We start from the raw sequence: 22,919 nt of genomic DNA on the forward strand, positions 1-22,919 counted from the left end.
AAATGACCTGGACAAGGGGACAGAGTGTATCCTCAGCAAGTTCGCTGATGATACCAAACTGGGAGGGCTGGCTGACACTCCAGAGGGCTGTGCTGCCATCTAGCGTGACCTGAACAGGCTGGAGAGATGGGCAGAGAAGAACCTAATGAGGTTCAACAAGGGCAAATTTAGGGTCCTGCACGTGGGAGGAAGAACCCCAGGTACCAATATAGGTTAGGGGTGGATCTTCTGGAAAGCACTACTGAGGAGAAGGATCTGGGAGTCCTGGTGGATAGCAAACTTTCCATGAGCCAGCAATGTGCCCTTGTTGCCAAGAGGGCCAATGGGATCCTGGGCTGCATAGGGAAGAGTGTGGCCAGTAGGTCGAGGGAGGTCATTCTCACCCTCAACTCTGCACTGGTGAGGCCACAACTGGAATACTGTGTCCAGTTCTGGGCTCCCCAGTTCAAGAGAGACAGGGAACTACTGGAGAGAGTCCAACGTAGGGCAACTAAGATGATTAAGGGATTGGAGCATCTCCCTTATGAGGAAAGGCTGAGAGAGCTGGGGCTCTTTAGCCTGGAGAAGAGAAGGCTGAGGGGAGACCTTATCTATGTTTACAAGTACCTAAAAGGTGGGTTGAAGGATGATGGAGCCGGACTCTTCAGTGGTTTCCAGCGATAGGACGAGGGGCAACAGGCACAAGCTGGAACATAGGAAGTTCCATTCAAAGCTGAGGAAAAACTTCTTTCCAGTGAGGGTGACGGAGCCCTGGAACAGGCTGCCCAGGGAAGTCATGGAGTCCCCTACTCTGGAGATTTTCAAGACCTGCCTTGATGCAGTCCTGAGTAATGTGCTCTAGGCAATCCTGCTTCAGCAGGGGAGCTGGACAAGATGATCTCTAGAGGTCCCTGCCAACTCTGACAATTCCGTGATTCCGTATCATAAGCAACAGTTGTTGCCAAACAGTATCAAGAGTACCAATTTCTGAAGTGGTGCAACTGGTTCACTCTAGCTCTGGGAGGTCAGCTGGAACAGGTTGCTCAGGACCATTTCCAGTCAGATTTTCAGTATCTCCACAGATGGAGACTCCGCAACCCCTCTGGGCAATGCTGTTGTCTTTATTTGCCACGAAGGGTGCATTGCTGGCTCGTGGTCAGCTTGTTGTCCACCAGGGCTCCCAGATCCTCCACTGAGCTGCTTTCCAGCCCCCGGCATGTATGGGTGCCTGGGGCTATTCTTCCCCAGATGCAGGACCCTGCATTTCCCCTTGTTGAACTTCAAGGGATTTGAGTCCCATTCTCCAGCCTGTCCAGGTCCCTTTGAATGGCAGCACAACCGTCCGGTGTATCAGCTGCTCCCCAGTTTTGTATTGTCAGTGAACTTGCTGATGGTGCACTCTGTCCCAGCATCCAGGTCATCAGTGTTAAACAACATTGGCCCAACAGTGACTTGCCTCCAGCTTGACTTTGTGCTGCAGTGATGTCGAAAGAATTTTAAGTCTTTCCTTGTATAAGTGTAGTTTAGCTTAAGAAAGGTTTTTGAAGGCAAATGCTGCTGTAATAGCGTGACTTTCTTCTTACAATTCTAAATAAGCTCTGGAGTAACCTATGATGCCTAAGATCTTGAGAGTGATTCACATTACATGTGTAGTAAACAACAAACCTATACCAAATACTAAATAATATTAGTAATCTGTGCCTTATCACAGAAGTGTTTGTTTACTGCATGCCCAGGCAGTGCCTAGTGTCAGTCATGAAGTACCACAGCTGAGATTCTACGAGCTTTTTATTGCATAGCAGAACAAGTATCTGAGAATGATAAATATAAAGCTTTATTTTAAAAAAAAATAAAAACATTTAGAATGTTACTAATTCTGCTTTTGATGACACATCAAACCAAACTACTTACTTTGAGGGAGTGACAGATATGCATAAGCGGGTTTGACATTCATGTGATGTAGGGCAATTGAGACAATGCAAATACTTCATCACTTAATATTCACATTTCAGGGTATAGGAATTGTGTATTCATATTTCTTTGACTCGCTTCCCCCACAGTTTTAGAATTTGCAGTGACTTATGGGTGAATCAGGTATTTGTCATGCACGTACCTTTTTAAAGAATAGACAAGGAGCTTTTATAACAAGATCTAAAGAGATGCTCACTTAGACTAACTTGTTATTTTTAAACAAGTTTAATTTCTCTTGTTGCTATGGAGACTTATTTAATTTCTCTAATTGCTACGGTGACTGGGTATGCTGTGTTAATTGTTCTTCTGAAAGTCAGTTTGCCTTGTCACGTGATGAAAAGCGTTGGGAGCTGCTTAGGTACAACAAATTCTTGTGTCACTGCTTATTTTGGACTTTGGGTGAATTTCTTTAATGATTCATTGCAACTAATTTTCTAGCACATGAAACTTTGCATATAGTTATTTTGGAACATAGGTTTTCCTTCTAAATTATTTTGTTTGTTCACTTTGTACACTGTAGGTGATTTTGCTGCAATAGTAAGAGTAGTACAATTTTTAAAATAAATAATATTTTAAACCAGGAATTTGGGCAAGCTGAATAATTTGAATAATTTGAAATAACAAAGATTTATGAAATGCTTTGTAAGTGCTGCATATACACTGGGTGAGTGAGAGAAAAGTAAGTTTCAGATATTTTGTAATAGTGAAATCTCACTATTTACCTTGAAAACAATTAATCACATGACTACAGTAGAAAAATTTCCTCAATTGAAATATTCTGAAAATTTTAAGGCAAGGAAAATAATTCAGTAACAATCTGACTATTGTAATTTGATGAACAAATATGCTTCATATTATGAGAGCTGATACTTATGTGTGCCCCCGAAGCTCTTGTGAAGAATTTGACGTATCTTCCTGAAGGCTTTGAGAACATAAATTTCAGTGACACACCAGTCACTGTTGAAATGATTACTTCTGGATATCTGCAAAATTAACTTATTCAGCTGGTCTCCTAGGCTCTCTGAAGCATCTCTGGTCTCCTAGACAAAATGCTAGCCTACTTAGAGAAATTTTTCTGAGTTTGCCAAGTTCTTTTTGAAAAATGGAAAAATTCTTAGGTCATTTTAGTTTCAAGTAGTGGTAGTCTCATTCTTCCATGTGAAGTATTTGAATAGCTCTTTCATAACAGTTATGATATTGTTTCAAAAGGAGCAGTCTCAGCTCCTAGCCTTCTGATAGAATAGATTAAATAGACTCTCTAGTATAATTTTGTAAGATGGTTTTAGTTGTGTTTTTTTTTTTTTCCTTGTCAATGAGTCTTTCTCAAATTGCATGGACATATTGTGCCAGTGGCTTCTTGGCAATGGTAAAGTTTTTTTAATTGAGATTCTTTTTTATGTACAGAATACTGTTACATCCCTTTGTGAGGCAAAGAATTTTATTGAAGTTGACTGTGAAATTGGATAATCTCAGATTGCATATTCTTAGACTATATTCAGAAAAGTTGGAGGAAAGCATTTTACAAAGGACAAGCTTTGTAGCAAGAAAAGCAGATAGAAAGTGATAATGCACTCTAGGGAAATGGGGAATGACAATTTGACTATATCTTACACTTTTATGTACCTTCTGTTTACTGTACATTCTGTAACTTAATCTGCCTTCTCTTATCTGGTGTCTGTATTATTTAAGCCACATTGCTTTTGGATTTGGCATTTTACATTAATCTGTTTCACAACACTTCGTTCAGAGCCACAGCACTTCAGTGATGGGTGAAATGATGTGTTGTGCATTTTGAAATGATTGCATCACTACCTTAAGCAGCTTCTTAGAGAGAAGAAAAAATATCTCATCCCCGCTTGTGAAAACTAATTTGAATATTCCTATATTCAATGATGTTTTCCCTGCTTAGTTAGTCAGTGACATGTCACAGTTACACAACCATTTTATAAAAAGTGAGATACGTTATTTCATAAGATAAATAACTTCCTCGTATTTCTTACCCACAAAGCCATTTTTTGCTTTTTCAGATGTGATATCAATGCGAAGATAGAGCATAATTTGGATTTGAGCACAGTCTATGTTGTACAGTTATCATGAGAATACTTTTCAGTTTATCATGCACATGGTGTTTGTCTTTCATGACAAGCAGTTAAGTTCATCACATCATTCCTTGTCACGGTTTCTTTTTTTTTTTCAGAGATTGGTTTTATACTAGAATCTCATTATATTGTATATAGTTCAACCTCCACTTCTGTTAGTAATAGTTCTCATTTTTCTTATTTCATTTAGGGTATATATTATTATAATTAATTGTGATCTTGCACATCCTAGTAGTAGGATCATAGGATAATTCAGGTTGGAAGGCATCTCTGGAAGTCATCTAACCCAAACTCTGTATATAGGTTTTACATATTTTATTTTAATACATTATCAAGATTAATGCCATTTTTAAAATTACTTGGACATGGTATCTTTATAGTGTTTTCTAAAACACTTAAGTTTTTATCAAGACAGACATCTGTTGGGTTTTGGTTTTTTTTTTTTTTTCCCAAGCCTGAATTTAAAAATCAGACATGTTTTAGGAGTAAGCTCCACAGAAAGCACTGGTTAGGATCTGACGTTTGTACCAGAAACTTAATTACAGTATTCTTCAGACCACTATATTTGAGATACATGGGAAACTACTCTTCTTCAAGTTGTTGTCTTACCATGCTCATTTTATGGAAACCCTAGAGGAAATTTTGTATCTTTTTCAAGAATCAGTTGTGTGGGGTTTTTTCTTTGTTGTTTGTTTTTTGTTTTTTCTGTGAAGGTATAGGAAAATAAGTCCTATAAGGTCTCTTCCTCTGCAACAAAAATCATAACTTAAAGGTATATTGTTCTTTAACCTTCTAATGAAATTTTTGGAAGTCAGCTCTTATAAAACGCTTTCTTACTGGTATTCATTTGTATTAACAGCCAGAAATCTTATTTTGACATATATAAGATGCATCTAATTTGACTTGCATAGTAGACTTTAACTGTACTTGCTGTACCTATACATGCTTCAGTAAGCATAAGTATTTCTCACAGAAACTTTGTGGACATTACTGGAAAATAACCAGCCTCCTTCAACTCTCTTTATGCCTCTATAATGATAGGTTTTGGAAGGCATGCCATAGCACAAGGAAGGTGGGGAAGATTTCACCTGCAGGGCCTTGGTCCTTCTCCAAGAATACAGCAGAAGTCCCAGCAGGGGGCTGATCCACTGCTGTTCCATATGAATAGCGTCTCTCTTCCACTGTCGTTCCTTTGATGTGAGACCATGCTGCTCGTTATCCTGTTACTTTCATCCTCTCAATATCAGAGTCTTTAGGGAACAGTTGCTACTTTTCCTGGCATGAATTAACTTGTTGGTAAAGATATGCATGTATCAGTAATATTGCATGCTATCTTTTCATTCATTGTATGCATGAAAGTCAGGTATATGTTTCCCAAAACGTGAACTTGTTTTATGCTGCTAAAAAAAATTGCCATTCTTAGAGTAGCTTTGATTTTCTTTTGGGCAGGGTTTCCTTAAATGCTAATTTTTAAATAATAGAATTGAGAGGAAGCGTAATTACATTTACTTCAAAACTAGGCAGGGAATTGAAGGTATTTGACAACTTACATTTATTATGTAATTGATCATTCCTTGTCATTCCAGATAGTTTTCCAAAAAAGACAATAAATAAGCAAGTTTGTTGTTACTAAGGTGTTCTGTAGCTGTGTACCATTGATGAATATTTAAAAAAAAATTATATTCAGTAAAACACTATTTTGTTTCTATATTAGCATGATCAATGTTGCTAAATATGGCAATTGAAAAGAAAATCCTGTACTATTAATGTTTTATTTCATAGCTTTAGCAAAAAGGACACCTTACACTAGAAATGCCAGTCAAGTATTGCTGTATAAACAAGCCCTGACCATATGGATACTCTTGAAAGAAATTTACTGAATGTTTTTCCTTTTTCTGACTTTGGTTTCAGTACAGGAATTTAGTAGGATCCTTAAGATTTTTCATATAACTTCTGAATACATACAGTGGTTTCTGGTGAATTTTCAAGAATGTTTGACAATAGAAATACTTAGAATTTTAGGGATTTTATGAGGTGGTATCTTCAATTTTAGAAAATGGATAAAAGTTGCGCATGTATCACCATTTAAGGTTTTGATACTTACATTCCTCTTCTCTTTGCTTACAGTTGTTATTATGTACTGATTCATTACCATGATTAGTTTTGTATTTTTCCTCTGGTTTTAAACAAAGACACTGTTAAGGCCTGAGAGTGGATGCATTCTTTTTGGAGAATAGTCACAGACCTATGGAGAAACTCCTACAGTTGCTTGAAAAAGCTTCAGATGGAATGAAATTTATCCTGCTGTTATAGATGTGTGGCATTTATAAGTAGCTGTATTTAAATGTGTTTGTATTTCTCTGGTCAGACTTCTGGAGAGATTTTGGAGATAAATCTGCTCTGTCAGAAACTACCTTTGTATTTGTCTTAAGGAAAAAAAAAGTGGGGAAATGCATATTGTTTTTTCTTTGTCTTGAAGACATAAAGCTTCAAAGATGTTCTGTTAATCTGCTTCTTATGTGTACCCAAATAATAGTAAATCATAGAGAACTGGGGAAGAGTTAAATTCTGGTTTCATAGGATGCTTTAAATAATTTTTTTTTGTGATAGGATTTCAAACCGTAGTATTTTTTTCTCAATGTAGCTCTTAATGTGCAGTTTTCTAATTTTATAATCAAACTACCAAAGAGAAGTATGTCCTGTATCATCATTCTGCATGAGTAATCACCAATGGCATAAAGCTTAATTAACAACACACACTAGACGTGTGCCATTTGAGCAAAAAGATTAATTTGTAGGAATGCTAGATTGTCATCCTCTATCATTGAGCTGCTCACTCTGTCTTTCAGCTATTGTTTAACATGGGAGAAGTGATCAGGCAGGGAAATTTGTTATAATTGAGGTTTCCCCCCTCCTCCCCCCCCTCCTCCCTCCCCTCCTCCCCCCCCTCTTCCCCCCCCTTTTCCCTTTTTTTTCCCTTTTCCCCCTATTCCCTTCAACTTGTACTTACAGTCTTGTCCTTTATTCTTCAGCACAGACTGTGGAATTGTTTGCAGCACTTCAAAAGATTCTGAAAGCATTGTGTTTATCACTGGTCTCGTAACAGGCTGACAGTTTTGCTTCAAGTTAGATGGTAAAGTTTGGAAAAGTTGCAGAAGCAAAGCTGGGGCCTTTACATAGAAGTATCTAACATCCTCAACAATAGGTAGTACTGTTGGGTCAACTGAGTCTATTCTCAAATGTAGAAATGAGATGATGTATGATTATTTCATGAGAATCTTTAAAACTCAATATATTGTAATTGTATACAGTTATTTCCATGCAGACATATTTACACTTCTGGTGAGAAAGCTTTTTGTCTAGCTGTCACATGAATTTTTTTTTTTTTGCATGAATGAATTATTTAGACTTGTTTCAATATAGTAGATAGAATTAAACTGTGTTTCTGACTTTTTTTCCTTAATCTGAATACAAGTGTCCATCTCTGGTGGAAAAACTGACTTGTTCTTTGTAGTCTAGGAAATGAAAAAGTCATAAAATGCATAAAATCATGAAGGACTTTGTTAAAATTTGATAGTTGGGTAATCAATAGTTTATTTTAAATTATTTAGCAACCTCCTCCTAACGGACTGAATAAAATTGAGGTTACATAGTTCAGAAAAGTGATTTGAAATCCATAGAAATATTAATATAGTACCAGTCTAGGTTTTTTATATATAAATACAGCATTGCTCACAACAGCAGTTATTTTTATGTGTGTATGAGTATTTATATATATAGTATGGTAAGGACCATCTAACATACTTGCATGTATTTCTGAATACTTCTCATTCTTAAATAACTTTCCATAAATAAAATGCCTACCTTTTTGTGGTTAATCTGTTTACAGCATTCTGTAATCTGTTACGTATCAAGGGCTTCATCATTCCCAGAGATTTTAACCTCCTCTGCATGATTTTGACCTGTCCATGTTCTTTCTTCTCTCTAACCAGTTGGGGGTTTCTTGGTGTGATACGTGCTGCATCTCTGGTACCTGTATATTTCTGTCCTGATATTTTCTTGAAGAAGAGTAAAAGATGTCTGAATTCATTCTCTTGCAACACATTTTAGTTGTTTCTTCTGTATAAACACTTCTGTCGTACTTGGTTAACTGAATGGAATTAGACAGATAATTGAATTTTCAGATGTGATTTGTCAGCTTTGTTTAAAATTCTTTTGGTTAGAATACTTTTTATTTCCCACTCAAATATAAACTAAGGTGCTTAATGTTATTAGGTGGAGCTATGATATTACCTGGTTTGAATGCTTGTACTTTCCAAAGAAAAATCAAACAGGCACGAGCACTGAAATATAACAATCAAAGGGATTAACTTAATTTCTTCTGTTAAGTTTTTTGTTTAGGAATGATATGTGGAAAACTTTTGCCTTGCTTAAGTGCTTGCATTTTCCTGCAATGATAAAGTCTGTTTCTAAAGCTGAATTCTTAATTTACTTGACATTGAGTACTTGGACAACTAGGAAAATCATTATCTAGTTTTTCCTGGCCATTCTGAATTTCCTTGTTTAGTATCCCATCTTTATTTTTTTTAATTGACTTAATTTAGATCGACTGTGTCATTTTTTTTTTGCTATCAATGTCACATAGTATAGAAAATGTAAATTAAACAAATAATGAAAAGTTTTTGATTATGAGCTAATCAGTTTCACTAATGTGTTTATGTGGCCCTGGAGTTTTCCTGGTACTCTGCTGTTGATGTGTAATTTAATGTGTAAGTATTTTTTTTTTTCATCCTGATGACAAAACTTACCTGAAACTTATTATTACAGATAGTATGTTTCTTTCCATCGAAAGGGGCTTTTTTCTATTTTGAGAAAATAATAATATTTATTTATTCTGTTCTTTTTATCAACAGAGAAAATGAAGTACTAAAAGTGCAACTTAAGAAGTATGTAGGCGCTGTCCAGATGCTCAGAAGAGAAGGTCAAACAGTGGAAGGTAAGGATAAAATGAAGGGAATAAAAATAATCCGTGCACAGGGTTTGTTTTTCTGTATGGTACCTTTGCAACAGAGTTTATTAGAGGCATAGGTGCAGTAGGCAAGTGGTGAATGTGACTGCTGGAGGTGTATAAAAACTGACAATGAAAGAATAACCAGTGAAACAGTCATGTGTCTGGTTTACAAGAATCTGTGTTTTTTGTTTTCTGATTGATCCTGGAATGGATCTCTGTAGATAACCAGCCACCCAATCCTGTGCAAGCCCTGGTCCAGAACCAACACTTAAACCACACAAAACAATCTTAGTGTGGCTGGGGACATGTTTCACGCTTCCACATGCTACCCAGTATGACATCAGACCTACCCATATTGGAAAATATCAGCATCTGAAAAGATGACAGTTCTGCTTCTGTGAGAACTGTCCCTCATGCATCTCTGACTGGGCTCTTTGCTGTTGTGTGAACAGTTCTATAATGCAGATTGATACCAAACAAGAACAATGTTATGTGATGGCATAGTATCAAATTAGTACTGAGTGGAAACGATCAAGGAGTCTTTGCTTTCCTTGCTGAGTCTTTGTCAAAACAAATGAAATATTTATATGAAAGTGGGGTTAGCAAGAGATAATTATAAGCCCTATTCATCTTTTCCAGCCATGGTAGAGTACTATCTCCCAATAGTGAAAATATCATATTTGATATCTTTTTTCTTTTAAGAAAAATCCAATTTAGACTTCTGTACTTATTTCTACAAAACGTTTTCTAGTAGATTTGATGGTCTTACTTTTTTTCAGTAAGAAACTTCCCAGAAAAAGCTATGAGATGAAATTTAGTTTAAAAATAATCTATGAATTAATGTGGTATTGGAACATAAGAACAATCATTTTGAGGAAAGAAAACTTAGTACCTTTAGATTATACTGTTATATTGTTTTGGAGATCAGTATTTGCAGACTGTTTAAAATACACTCTGTGTTAAGATGAGACATTTCACTTTGCTAAGTTGCTCTGACTCTAATGAGCAGATTTTATATCTGAAAGAAAGCAAGTTAAGTTACCAACAGTGTTACCTGTTTTTCGTCAGTGGTGATAAAAGTGTCCATGACACTTGATGAATTGGAGTCTTGATTCTGAATCATCTTCTGGTGGGACCCATGTTTCCACTGACTGCAGAAGGTATTTTGAGAGACGAGGTGCCTTTTCAGAAATTGGAACCATCTGTCTTTTTTTTTTTTTTTTTTTTAAATTATCAATATTGTGGTCATGTAAGTGGCTGTATGAATGAATACTATGTTAATTCTGCTCTTAAGGGCTAGTCACTCTACTTATCTGTAGTTTAAAAGCTTCATTCATCCTTAAAAGGATTTTTGTTAGTGAGAACACATGTTTTTACTTCCGACTTTGCTGGAGTATAGTGATTCATATTAAGAATTATTCATGAAAACCGTCGCTTAAGCTTCTTATAATAGCAGAAATTATCCTTCATTAGATACTGACAGTTTCCATGATGAGTGTAATTATAGGAAAAGAAAAAAAAATTCCTAGGCTAGCTATATTCTGCCATGTTAAAATTATGCAAATTAGTGAGTGATAAGAATAGAGACTGAGTAGGATGGTCAGATTTTATAGATGAAAAAGGGGGATGGAACGGTGCCAACATTTCTAAAAATGAATACATGTATGCTTTATACTCCAGGGGTATCTAATCAATCCACAGTAATTTTCTGTAATATTTATCATTATTGACCAGAATAAATTTTACCTACACGCACTATTTGTAATAATTTTTCTTATATTCTAACCTCACACATTGTATTGTTATAAAACCATATTCTTTTTTCTTACCTGCCATTGGAGATTTATGTGAAATTTGTAGTATTAGTGTGGCCTCTGACTCAAAAAAGTGCTTTAGCATGTAAATAATCCGTCAGAATGAAGATGTTTAGATACTCTTCAAAAAAGGAGAATGAAACAAAAAAATATTTTTTCTCAGATTTAGCGAAACTATTGCACCCATTGTTTGTAGACGTAACTTGCAGTATCTTGTCATAGGCATTCATATTTTTCAGATGTGAGCCTTCACAATCAAGAATATTTGCATTATTAGAAAGAGCTATTTGTACTTTTCAGTGCATATATCATTGTGTAACTTAAGGCAAATTATTGAATTCTAATTGTTGTATAACTTAGTCTTAAGTCATTTTGTTCTTAATTAGCTTATATTTCACTGAATTTCACTGAATTTTTTAGAGTTGGAAGGGACCATAAAGATCATCTAGTCCAACTCCCCTGCTGAAGCAGGATTGCCCAGAGCATGTATATATGCTTAAATGGATTACAGAGCATATTTACCAGACCCGTTTTCTTACTGTGTTCTGAGATTGTGACAATTTTGTGAAGAAAATAGGCTGCAGAAACTACTATTTTCTCTATTTTTGTCATTTTAAGCTAAAATTCTTATTGCTTTCTTATATATTAATTTACACACTCAAGATTCTTGACTTTTAACTAGCCTTACATGTAGGCAGGGCCATACAGTTCTGATCTGCTTAAACTTGGAAAACTTCCAGCTGCCCTCTTTTGCTGCAGTCTTAGGAAATTGTGTTCATCAGGGGGGCATAAACTGTTTCATACGACTAATTTCTCTGCTGCCCTATGTTATCATAATGAGCAATTTCAATGATGATTAATCTTCTTCCAAATGGTTTCAAAACAAAAGTCTTAAATGTATTGTAGATTTTAGAACACTGTTTGGACTTGCAGTGAAACTTTTTTGAAAGAGTCAAAATAAAGTGAGCTTCTGCTGTTATTTTTATATATAAAATAGACTATAAATGGAGAAGAATCAATGTTTGCTACAATAATCGGATCAGATGCTACTGAGTATGGGTTTTAAATAGTTTCCTAAAATAATAAATGAAACTCAGCATAATACTTTGCCTTGCAGTGACTTAAAAAACCACTCAGCAAATGTGATTATAAATAAATTGCCCAAGAGTCAGAACTGTGTCAAGTTCAGAATATCATAACAGCTTTCAAAGGGAGTTATCACTGCCATAGATTGGGCAGTTTGATACTGGTATTTAAATATTTAATGAATGAACATCCTTGATTTCTTGGCCACCAGCAGGACTTACATGTGCACCATTTTTCAAACCTGCTTAGATACAGTAACATTATGTATATGAAAATGCTGATCTTAGAAGTTTCTGGCTGAAGAACTTCAAGGAAAAGATTTACAAGAAATAGCTCTTAAAATAGCTTTCAAAATTCACTAAAAATAATAATAAACTTCTGAATGTATATGTTCTTCCTCAAAGCAAAAATCAGTTCCCGGGCTCAAGGATGTTCAGTCAGCTGAGTTACGGTGTCTTCCGTCTACCTTATAGTGGTTGTATACAGAGTTTAGATTTTGAAAAATGGTGAAAGCATTTGTTGAATCTCTCTTTTATTATGGCTTGTTTACTTTATCTGTGCTAACTTGTTGGTTTTCTTTAAAAATTCACAATCTGTGAGGAAAAGTTGAATTGGACTTTGTGTAACTTGGGGAAGAGGAAACTTAGTTAGAATAGGCCTTAAAATGATTATCACATACATAAACGATAGGTAGGAACAGGAACAGAATGAACTAGTTTTCACTCACTGTGGGTAAGAAAAGTAATGGGTTTAAATGGCCAGTGAAGGAAGTTTGATTTAGCTATCAACAAAACCTTTCTGAGAAGAATACTTAAATTTAAATAGATTGTGCAGGGAAGCATGAAATTTCCATTATTGAAGGTTTCTAGGAATAAATTAGCCAATTAGCTGTCAGGAATGAAATAACTACATCTGATTCTGCTTTAAGCTAAAACATGAAATACTAGATGAAGTATGGGATATCCATTCTCAGCCCTATTTTCTGTGATTTCCATGATAGCTAAGTAGTCTGTGCAAGTAATACGAACTTATATTTTGGAAGAGAAGTAGAAAAAAAGACTTAAAGAGGAGCATAGGCTTAGTTTTCAAAGACTTTGGGTAGGAATTGCAGTTACTACCTACATATATTAGGTAGCTGTAGTCAAAGAACAGCCAAATGCTTTTAGTTTGTATTTTTTTCCATAGACAGTACCTGTTTAAATATTGCTCGGAAGAAAGCTCCCTGCAGCATTTGTATTTTACTACTTGTAATACTGTTCAGTACTACATCCTATTTTAATACTTCTAATAACTGTTTCTTTTAGAGCTATTACTTCTCAACCTGTTGTCTGAGATGTTTATGTAATTTAACATTTTAATTTGAGGTATCTCTTTGTTTTAGTTCTGCCGAACATTTGGAACGCAGATGGTGAATTTACTATTCCAGAGCAAAAGCAAGTAGAAAATAATGAGGAACTAGCCAGCTCTTATGAAAGAAAATTGATTGAGGTAAAGTTTGTATTGCACAAATTTTATGGAATCAGAATTGTAACGTAACATTTGAAGCTGTAAATAGTTTCGTTGCTTAGTTGTTATTTTTTCCCTAGTATTGTAAAAGAAAACTGTGATTTTTCCCTTAAAAAGAAAAAATTGAAAGATTTCATTTTCAGTCTTATATAAGTTACAGTACATAATTGTAGGCATTGCTGTTTGTCAGTTGAGCTTTAAAATGCAGAAATAGTGAAATATGGGGCTTTTTCTGTGCTTTCATACTGTTTTCTGATTGCCAAACTGTGTTTCATTTTTGTATAGCTTATTGAATACTGCAGTATGGAAACAGATGATAGAAGCTACTAGTTCTGTTGATATGACCACGTTAGAAAAAGTTACTAAAGCAAGATTCAGTTTTAAGACTAATGTGAAATTCATTAAGGAAAAAAAAAAGAGAAAGATTAGGATTTCATCCTAAATTTAAATACAAATGATTTTCCAGACAAAAGTAATGGAGTTTAATATCTAGTACCCATATCTCCTATTAAATATTAAATGAACATTTTTATAAAAAGTAAAACAATTCTCTTTCTCTTGCCTAAAATACTCTCAAATTGGATATTCATATTAAGTGATTAACATGAAGATGACTAAAAATGCAGGTCATGCATCAAAGAGATTAATACAGTTCTTCTAAAACATTCATACTTGGTTGTCCTTTTCTCATAGGACTACATGAAACTAATTTTCTCCCTAATGCATACATTTGGTTGGGTTTTTCTGACTCCTTTCCTCTGTTCTGTACCTATCAAAAGAATATCATAATTAAGAACACAGGTAAAATCTCTTTCAGCTTTAAAAGCATCCTCCTTAGTTGTTCTGCATATTCAAGAGCTTGTTGCTCACCCTTCTGAGTTTGTGGAAGGCGGTGTTAGCAGTAGCAGTGATGACACAGAATACTAAATTGTATTATGAGAGAGGTCTGTTAAAGACTCAATAAATGACATTGAATTTACAGTTTCCTGGCATAGACTATTCCTGGTAGACTAGGGAATGAGGAGACCAACTCCTTTGCTGGAATAAAAGGCTTTTGATGTACTGAAACTTGTATCACAATATATTAATCCCTTACTGTTCTGCAGAAACACTCACTCTTACAGGAATGTTGGAGGCAAACCAAACAGTTTAAAAAAAAAAAATCGTTTCCAACTCTCTAAGACTTTCCTTGTAGAAGCCTGTACAAGAAACTTTTCTAGGGGTTGGTATTTTTCTACATAAATTAACTAGGAATTGCTCAGTTTTTAAAGTAAAGTTCCATAGAAACCTGCTGTTTGCCTTTTAATGAAATTGAAAATACTCTTCAACCTTTCCCTAAAGCACATAGACATAACTTTTTATGTGGTAAGTGAACTGTTGTATTTTTGTGCCTGACAAAAATGAGCATTTGGTATGTGAGGCTGGGAAACTGCTTTTCTGACATGGAAGGTGCATGTGCTGATCACGTGAACTCAGGATGTGAATCACTCTGTTCAAGTAAGTTCACTCAGTAGATTAGGGTTGACAGTTTATATTTGATTATTAGATATTCATGAGATCTGACGTGTCAAAAAGGTTATATTCAATGTTTTTTAAATTCCTGACAAATTAGGCAGCTTTTCTGAAAAGCTGAATTGTTTCAAACATTTGAAACAATATCTACAAAAGGTGATTTTCGATATTAAGCCAAGCTTTCACCATTTTGGAGAGTTTCACTTTGTGTATTTTCATGCCTTCTGTTCTTCCTTGTTGAATGAGTTATTTGTCATCCAGTTGCATCCTGAGACCTCAAAAAATGTGCTACTGATTATTTTTACTCAAACTGCCTTCTAGATTTTTAACTTTAATCTCCTCAATTTCATTTCAGAGTACTCAAATGATTTTAAGCTGTATTGAGTTCTTTTTTTGAGCCAGCAATTATGTAAAAAGAACAAGTTATGGCATGTATCACTGTAGTTGGGTAGGTGGCTTTCTAAAACGCTCTTAAACGTTTGACCTTTTGATCTTTTTTTTTTTTTGTAGTGGAGTAAGGAAACAGTGTAGTATCGTGAAAAGCAGCTGTGTGACTTTATTTAAGGTTCTTTGTGCTGCTGTTGCTGTTAGTAAATGGAAGTTCAAAAGATAGCCTTTCAGTCTTAAAGAATGTGGAGATATAAGTATTATTATTATTGTATTGTAATAATTTTGCTCAGATTTATTTTTTACTAAGAATTTTTCAGTAGTATGTTATCAGGTAATTAAAGTTGCTAAATATTAGAGGATTTTCAAATGTGAAAATATGGCTTTGTTCATGATGCAATACATGAGTTTTGGCTTTTTTGTTACAAAATCCCTTCTCACATAGCAAGTTCTCTGGTCAGGGAAGGTACCTTAAATCACTAAAAGCTTTGCCACACTGTCTCCTGGTTTAGCATAACAGGTAACAATATACTGCAATGAATTTCTTTACTATGTCCTAAATTAAGATCCTGAAGTGGGGAATTTTGATGGTCTAGCAATTTTGGTAATATCTGCATAAAGTGCTACTTATTGTTTAACATGAGACGGTTCTGTGGGAAGGGTGTGACAGCCACAGAGCAACTTAGTTACCTGCTTAAAAAAAACCCCACTTCTGACTATGAAGGATTGTTTGACTGCTTGTTATTTTTTTTTTTTCTTCTAAAAATAATTTTGATTTGTTCTTTTATTACTTTTGTTCCCCAAGTGATTCTACAAACTATTGGTAAACCTAGAACGTTTCATTGTATTAACAGTATGTGCTCTTACCTGTTAATGACATTCTAAGACAAAAATAAAAAGAAACCTTTCTTTAGGAAATAAACTCTGAAATATTAAATAACTCAGTTAAAAACTTACCTGAGCACCATTTCATTCAACTACATGACCCAATTTATTGGACATCAATGAAAATAAGTTTTGTATTCTTTGACAGAATTCTGTAGAGACACTGATAATTTTTTTTTCCTCCTAGGTAGTAAAATGCCTACAAATGCAATTATTAAATAATAGCACTTGTGTGTTTAGATTTAACATTTTCTCATAGGAGAGAATTGAAAAATAGCCTTTTGTCAAACAAGCAAAGTCTTTGGCTCTTGTTAGCATTGAGTAAACAGTGCAAGTTTGATCTCTCCTCTTTGTATCTCGTCGGTCAGTCATATTATTTACTGACAGCTACTTTATTAGTGTACTTGCATTCAGCATGAGATGTTATTCAGCAGGCAAATGAGATCAGTGGACAGTGATACTTTTGGAAATTGTTATTTTATCTTCTTATTTAAAGGTCTTAGCATGACACGCAGCCTTGATATTAAAAGTTAGTTGTGTTTGAAGTCACACATCAGAAGAAGAAGAAGAAAACACATCTTAAATAAGTAAATTGGTCAGCACTTTTCTGTGGAATCACAAGCCCTTCTGCCGCTTCTGTCAGTGTCCCGGTTTGAAGTAAAACCGAACCAATTTTCTGTTCTGTAACTTTACATCCTAGCTAGGCCTCCTCTAACTCTCTGAAATTAACGGCATATTGTGGAGAAAACTGCTCGTTCTCAGAGTGATAAGCCCAATGTTTGTGCTCCATGCCAAGGAACGGTATGCAGGGAGGCCCTTGCTTATACTTATTGCTATAACAACCAAGGTCAGCCAATTTCGTTATTTGCCCCCTTAGAGGGTTGGAAACGGAAAAACGTAGAGGGGTCACATCGGTGGGGAGGAGTGGACAGGACAGGTGACCCAAACCTGACCAACTGGGGTATTCCATCCCATCTGCCCCATGCTCAGTATAAAGGCTGAGGGATCAAAGGGTCAGCCCCCTTCCTGCGATGGCCGACGTCCAGAGAGGACTCTGTCTGTTCATTTGCCTTTGATCCCGATCCGTGTTTTCCTGACTCCAGAGCTGGAATCCAGTTCCCATTCGTCACTGAGTCTAGTCTGGGACTTCCCCAGTGCCTGCCGGTGATGTGACTGTCATCCTGGGAGCTTGATACGGTTTTGTATATATTGTATCTATTTCATTATTTTCTTCTTTATTTTTATTTTAATATTAATTTTTCATTAAAGTAGTTTAGTTCATTCTAAACTTCTGAATCTCCTTATCTCTTTCTCCTCCTCTCTCCTCTTTTAGGGGGGGGAAGGGGGGGGGAAGGGCCATCTGCCGGTCCGGTTTTGGTAAATTCAGCCGAAACCACGACAGATTGATTGGCGCCCAACGTGGGGCTCGACGACTGTGGTTTGATAAGATTGTCTGAATAGTTTGAATTCCAGTTTGCTCAGGGAGAACCGATAGCTTTCACCATGTTGTACCTACAGAATATTGTATATGGTATTTTTAGAGAGCTTTGTATGAAGTTCATTGACACAGTGGTGTTAAACTGGCCGAATATATTGAAAGGTTTATTTGTGTTTTGTGTTTGGATGCGGTGGGTCAAGCGTGCTGTATTCGTGTGGATGTGCCTCCAGATGTATAATGTGGTCAGTTGGATTGCTATGGTACCTGCATATCTTGGGCATCATGTGATGGATTCTGTTGCTAATCACACTTTCGATTTTCGCTGGGGAAAGTTTACCTTGCCTCTTAGTGATTATCCCAAAGTGATACCAACGGAATTAGGGGATGAAAAACCTGTGGGCTCTTTGGAGAATGATTGTGATTATTGTTACGGTCACTTAATTGTAATAGTGGTGTCGATTTCACTGAATGTAATGCAGGCAGTACTTGCTATGAAATGTCAGTGCAGAAGTGAGCGTTGCGTGACATGCACTATTGCTACTCAGACACAAACAGAACCAAGCCAAGCCAGCGGCACCGGCCAAGGCCACGCCGACACCGGTGCCAACGGCATCGGCTGCTCCCCCACAGCCACCGGCACAAGCCAAGGCTCCGGCACCGGCGAAAGCCACGCCCCTGGCCCCGCCGACACCGGCCCCAGCGGCAGCGGTCGCCCCCCCACCGGCTCCGGCACCGGCACAAGCCGCGCCCCAGCCCGTCCCGGCCCCGGTCACTCCGCAGCCGGTGCAGCTGCGGGCGTGGGAGGGGCTGGCGACGGAGATGCGGGGGGTGCGGGCGGCGGAGCCACTTTTACCGCCGGCCATAAACTATTTCTGAAATACAGTGAGATGTAATTTCATCTGGCCAGTGCACTTTGCCACAAAGGTAGATATTTTTTGGGGGTTCTTGTAAGAATTTGTATTATTTCATAACAATGGTGGAATATGCTTTTATATGCATGTATATTCATTTTCTCAGTAAGAATTTATTTCCAAATTAAAAAAAATAAAAAAAAATTCGGATAAGCTGTTCACTCCAGGGGTGTGCAATGCACTTTGTAAGTTACTAAGTGCAATAGTACTACAAGTGAACTGGCAAGAATTACTTTTTGTGTAACTCTTGAAATAAAATATATAGTTCTCTGAATGATGTGTGCGGCATCTGTCTCATTGACAGACTAGTCCTGGATGGGTAAGATGAACAGTATTCTTTTCTGAGGCAAGAGTGATGCGCCCATGAATCACCCACAGTTCCCACTGTATTTTAAGTTGAAAGCTACGGCTCATTTGCTTCTTGTTGGTTTTGATGAATTGTGACTTGTGCTTATGTTGTGTAGCTATAGTGAAAAAAACAACCAAACAAAAAACCAACCAAACAAAAATCCACACCACAAAACAAAATAAAAGAACAACCCCAAAACAAAACAACCGAAACCCAACCCTATTCTTAAATGGATCTTTCAGTCTGCCTTGAACCAAGTAACTTGCTTGCAGGTGGAAATGTCAAGAATACAAAATGGAAGTTTTGAAAAAGAAAGCAATGTCTCAGCATTTTATGGCTGTATACATAGATTTGCCTGAACTATCTGCCATTTTGAGTTTTACTGTTTTTCACTTGTAGAAAAATAAAATTATTAATATTTTGTAGGGCACCTGCTATTTTTTAAGACCTTTGGATTTATTTTTATTGGGGAAAAATGTAGAAGAATGTTGATTTTTGAAAAAGAGCGTCTTCTCATGGGGAAAATACACACGTGCTTGCACTGAGAGCAAGTAACATACCTGCCAATTTGTTCTTCTGATTGTATATAACAAGTGATTTGCTGTTTTATTTGCTGTTAAATTTTCTTTTTATTATTTAACTTTGCTAGGGACACTTATAAATTTTTGTATTACTTCCAGTGTTTTGAGAGAGCTGTTGAATTTACATATTAATTGTCTGCAAGTAGAAAGTTATTTCAAGGACATCCAAATTAGAGGAGAGAAAACAGTCAGTACATCTGATAATTTGGATTTTGCTCTTCTGATAGAGACAGGCACTGAAAAATCAAACATGATTTCAAATATGTAAACTACTGAGTTTTGCATCCATTCATAAATTTGTATATTGCTTTTAATAACCGATCAACCAACTATCAGGTTTTTTCTCTGTACATTTGCAACTAGTAGCATATTGCGTCTTTCTGTGTGTGAAATACAGGAAGGTTCTGCCTCCCAGCCCAGGCGCTCTGTAATTAGCAATGACCTGCTAAAATTAACCTGAGTCAGAGGGGCTCATGATATTCTTAAATATTACACCACTCACTTTGAATTGGAATGAGTGGTTAAGCTAGATGGAAAATAATTTATCCAGAGTTAATGACATTATATTATTACTTTGTCTAGTTGGCAATTTTATTTCAGTGAATTTCACTGAATTTTTAGAGTCGGAAGGGACCATAAAGATAATCTAGTCCAACTCCCCTGCCGAAGCAGGATTGCCCAGAGCATGTCAGAGCATGTCACTCAGGACTGCATCCAGGCGGGTCTTGAAAATCTCCAAAGAAGGGGACTCCACAACCTCCCTGGGCAGCCTGTTCCAGTGCTCTGTCACCCTCACCATAAAGGAGTTTCTTCTCATATTTGAGTGGAACCTCCTATATTCCAGCTTGTGCCCGTTGCCCCTCGTCCTCTCACTGGCAACCACTGAAAAGAGTCTGGCTCCCTCCTCCTTCAACCCACCCTTCAGATACTTATAAGCATATAAGCATTTGGTGCATAAATGTTTGTAATTTATGAAGCAAAACTACTTGATAAGTGGCACCTGCTACATTAGTCATAATGCAGTTCATATGGATTTAGATACCTTTTGTTTTCACAAAATGAGTTTACTTAATTACTAGCAAGTGTTTGAAGTCAAAGAACCTTTTCTTATCAAGGCTGATGTTGAGTGAACAATTGAGCTATGGATACATGGTGTCATTAACTGATAACATGGAAGTCCTAATGTTCTGATTTTTATCAGGAGGATCCAGAAACTAGTCTAATTATGAGGCTGGGAAGTTATTTTTTTCTAATGGGATTAACTACAACAGAAATGCTTGACAAGATCAAAACCAAAAGCAGTAAACTAAAGCAGCTTTAGTACACTACAAATAATAATTTAACAAGCACTTTGTTGAAACTACATTAGTACTACGTTAAACCTCTGTAATTCAGAGAGTGAGGAGTGAAACTGAATGGTAACTCAGACAAGTTGCATTGTTTTGTATTATGATGTGTTAGATAAAGCATCAATCTAAAGCTTACATAATCAGGCAAATAAATAACCCCTCTGTGAAATCTTTAGCTTTCATGCTTCCCGATAGTCCCATTACAAGGAAAGTTTGTTGTTAGTTCAATTAATGTTACTATTTTTTAGCTTGTAATTTGCTGAGCATTTCAGAATAGTTTGTAAATTCAGAAATAATGAGAGATCAGTCTAAACAAACCATATCTGTGCTTAGTTTAGTTCTTTTTGTGTGTATGCTGCACTGATGAATTACTGGCTTTGAAGGACTCCCTCTAATATGAAAAGAAATTGGAAAAGAATACTTGAAGTTCAACTTGGGTGTAATTATTTTAATTTTTTATTTTTAATCAATTATGTCAGTTCCTGGCTTGTCAAATTGAAGCTGGTTTTTTCCGTTTGCTTTGATTACGTAAAGGATTGTCTGGAACAAAGCAGGTTGTCTGGAACAAAGCACTGAAGTAAAAGCAAGCACTAAATTAAACAAATGGAATTTAACTGATTATTTTGGGGAATTTCCCTGGGGAAGAGAGAGAAGGTGGAGTGGTAATCCAAGAAAATGAAAGCATGGAACTAATTGATAGTAGTGAACTGCCTCCAGAAGGGAAACTATGAACTTTTAAGAGGTTGGGCAGTAGTCCAAGTCCGTGTGCTATCGTTGAAGGTAGTGGATTGATACTCATCTTATTGAGCTGTGCTTTCATAATGTTACTCCATTGCCTCTACTGTTCTCCTAGCTTTGGATGACTGTATGAGGATGCATTTAAAGAGTTGCTGTAACCTGAAAAACATGTTTAACAATATTGTTGTGGTAGCCTGCTATGCCCACTACAGGGCATGTTAATGCTTCAGTTTTCATCTGACTGCTCCTGTTAAAATTGTAGCTTTCTTGCTCTGCCCTGGGACTGCTCATCTGGTGCTCTACCTCTGATAGTGGCCCTCATCAGTATTCCTTTAATACAGGAGTCATATAGGAAGGATTTACTTGGAAACTTCTGAAAGTGGGGGGTTCTGAAGAGTCTTTCTTCTCCCTTGAAAGTAATTTTACAAACCCTTTTTGGCTCAAATTTCTTTGCTCTAAACTATAAGTGGCATTATCAGTTCAAGAGAAGTCCCTTGCCAGGTATATTATGTACTGATGGGTCATCCATCATACTAGAAGCTTTCATTCAATTTTATACTATAATAGTTCTCATACGAGTAGTTAAAATCTTGCTCAGCGCAAATGATAAGTTTCTTTTAGCCTTGCTCCCTGTTTCTGCTAGTTTCCCCATCACATTCTCTTGATGATAACACATTACTGCTACTATTTAGACCTTTGCTATTTGGAAACCCTTGTCCTTTTGGACTTCTTCCCCCTCAAGCTGTAGGCTTACACTTCTGTGTAAGAAAAATTCAAGAGTGCAATATCATCTTTAACCTTGAGTTTTATTGTTTTTTGCTTCTCTTGCCAGGGAACTAACTTAAACATAATTTGATCTGTAATTGGTATACTTTTCATCCATGTCATTCATCCAGCCTTGTTCATTTTCATAAACATCCTGCATCAGTTGGTGCTTTCTTGACACTCTTGACTCAAAAATGGAGAGCACAGACATAGCTAGATTTTGTGTCCAAAGAGGCCATGCTATGGACAACTTGTGCCACAGCCTAACTGTGGTATTTGTGCTCCTTTGACCCCTCACAGATTTGCCTGGGATGAGTGGACTTCTACCTCCAATCCTATTAAAACTCCAAGTAAGAGTGCAGAATATATTACTTATGAATTATTGACAAAGTTTAATGCAGTTTGTGCATTTTGGGTTATTCCCAATTCAAATTATTGTTGTTAGTTTGTAAGTGTTGAGTGCTGTGTTTATCAAAGAATTAAACTCAGAACAGAAGTTAATAGGTGTTTTATTAGAATCAGTTGTTATAGGTTCTCC

General features: G+C 36.3%; 1 protein-coding gene across 1 annotated transcript in view; it reads left to right on the top strand.

Moving 5' to 3' along the window:
* Positions 1-22,919, top strand: part of SNX29 (sorting nexin 29) — a 125,739-nt gene that overhangs the window by 37,671 nt on the left and 65,149 nt on the right. The window contains exons 14-15 of the mRNA XM_074158245.1: positions 8,963-9,045; positions 13,342-13,448. Of these exons, the coding sequence (XP_074014346.1) occupies positions 8,963-9,045; positions 13,342-13,448 (190 nt within the window). The remainder of the gene's footprint in view (positions 1-8,962; positions 9,046-13,341; positions 13,449-22,919) is intronic.

Source organism: Numenius arquata, chromosome 14 (assembly GCF_964106895.1).
Source record: "Numenius arquata chromosome 14, bNumArq3.hap1.1, whole genome shotgun sequence".
NCBI lineage: Eukaryota > Metazoa > Chordata > Aves > Charadriiformes > Scolopacidae > Numenius > Numenius arquata.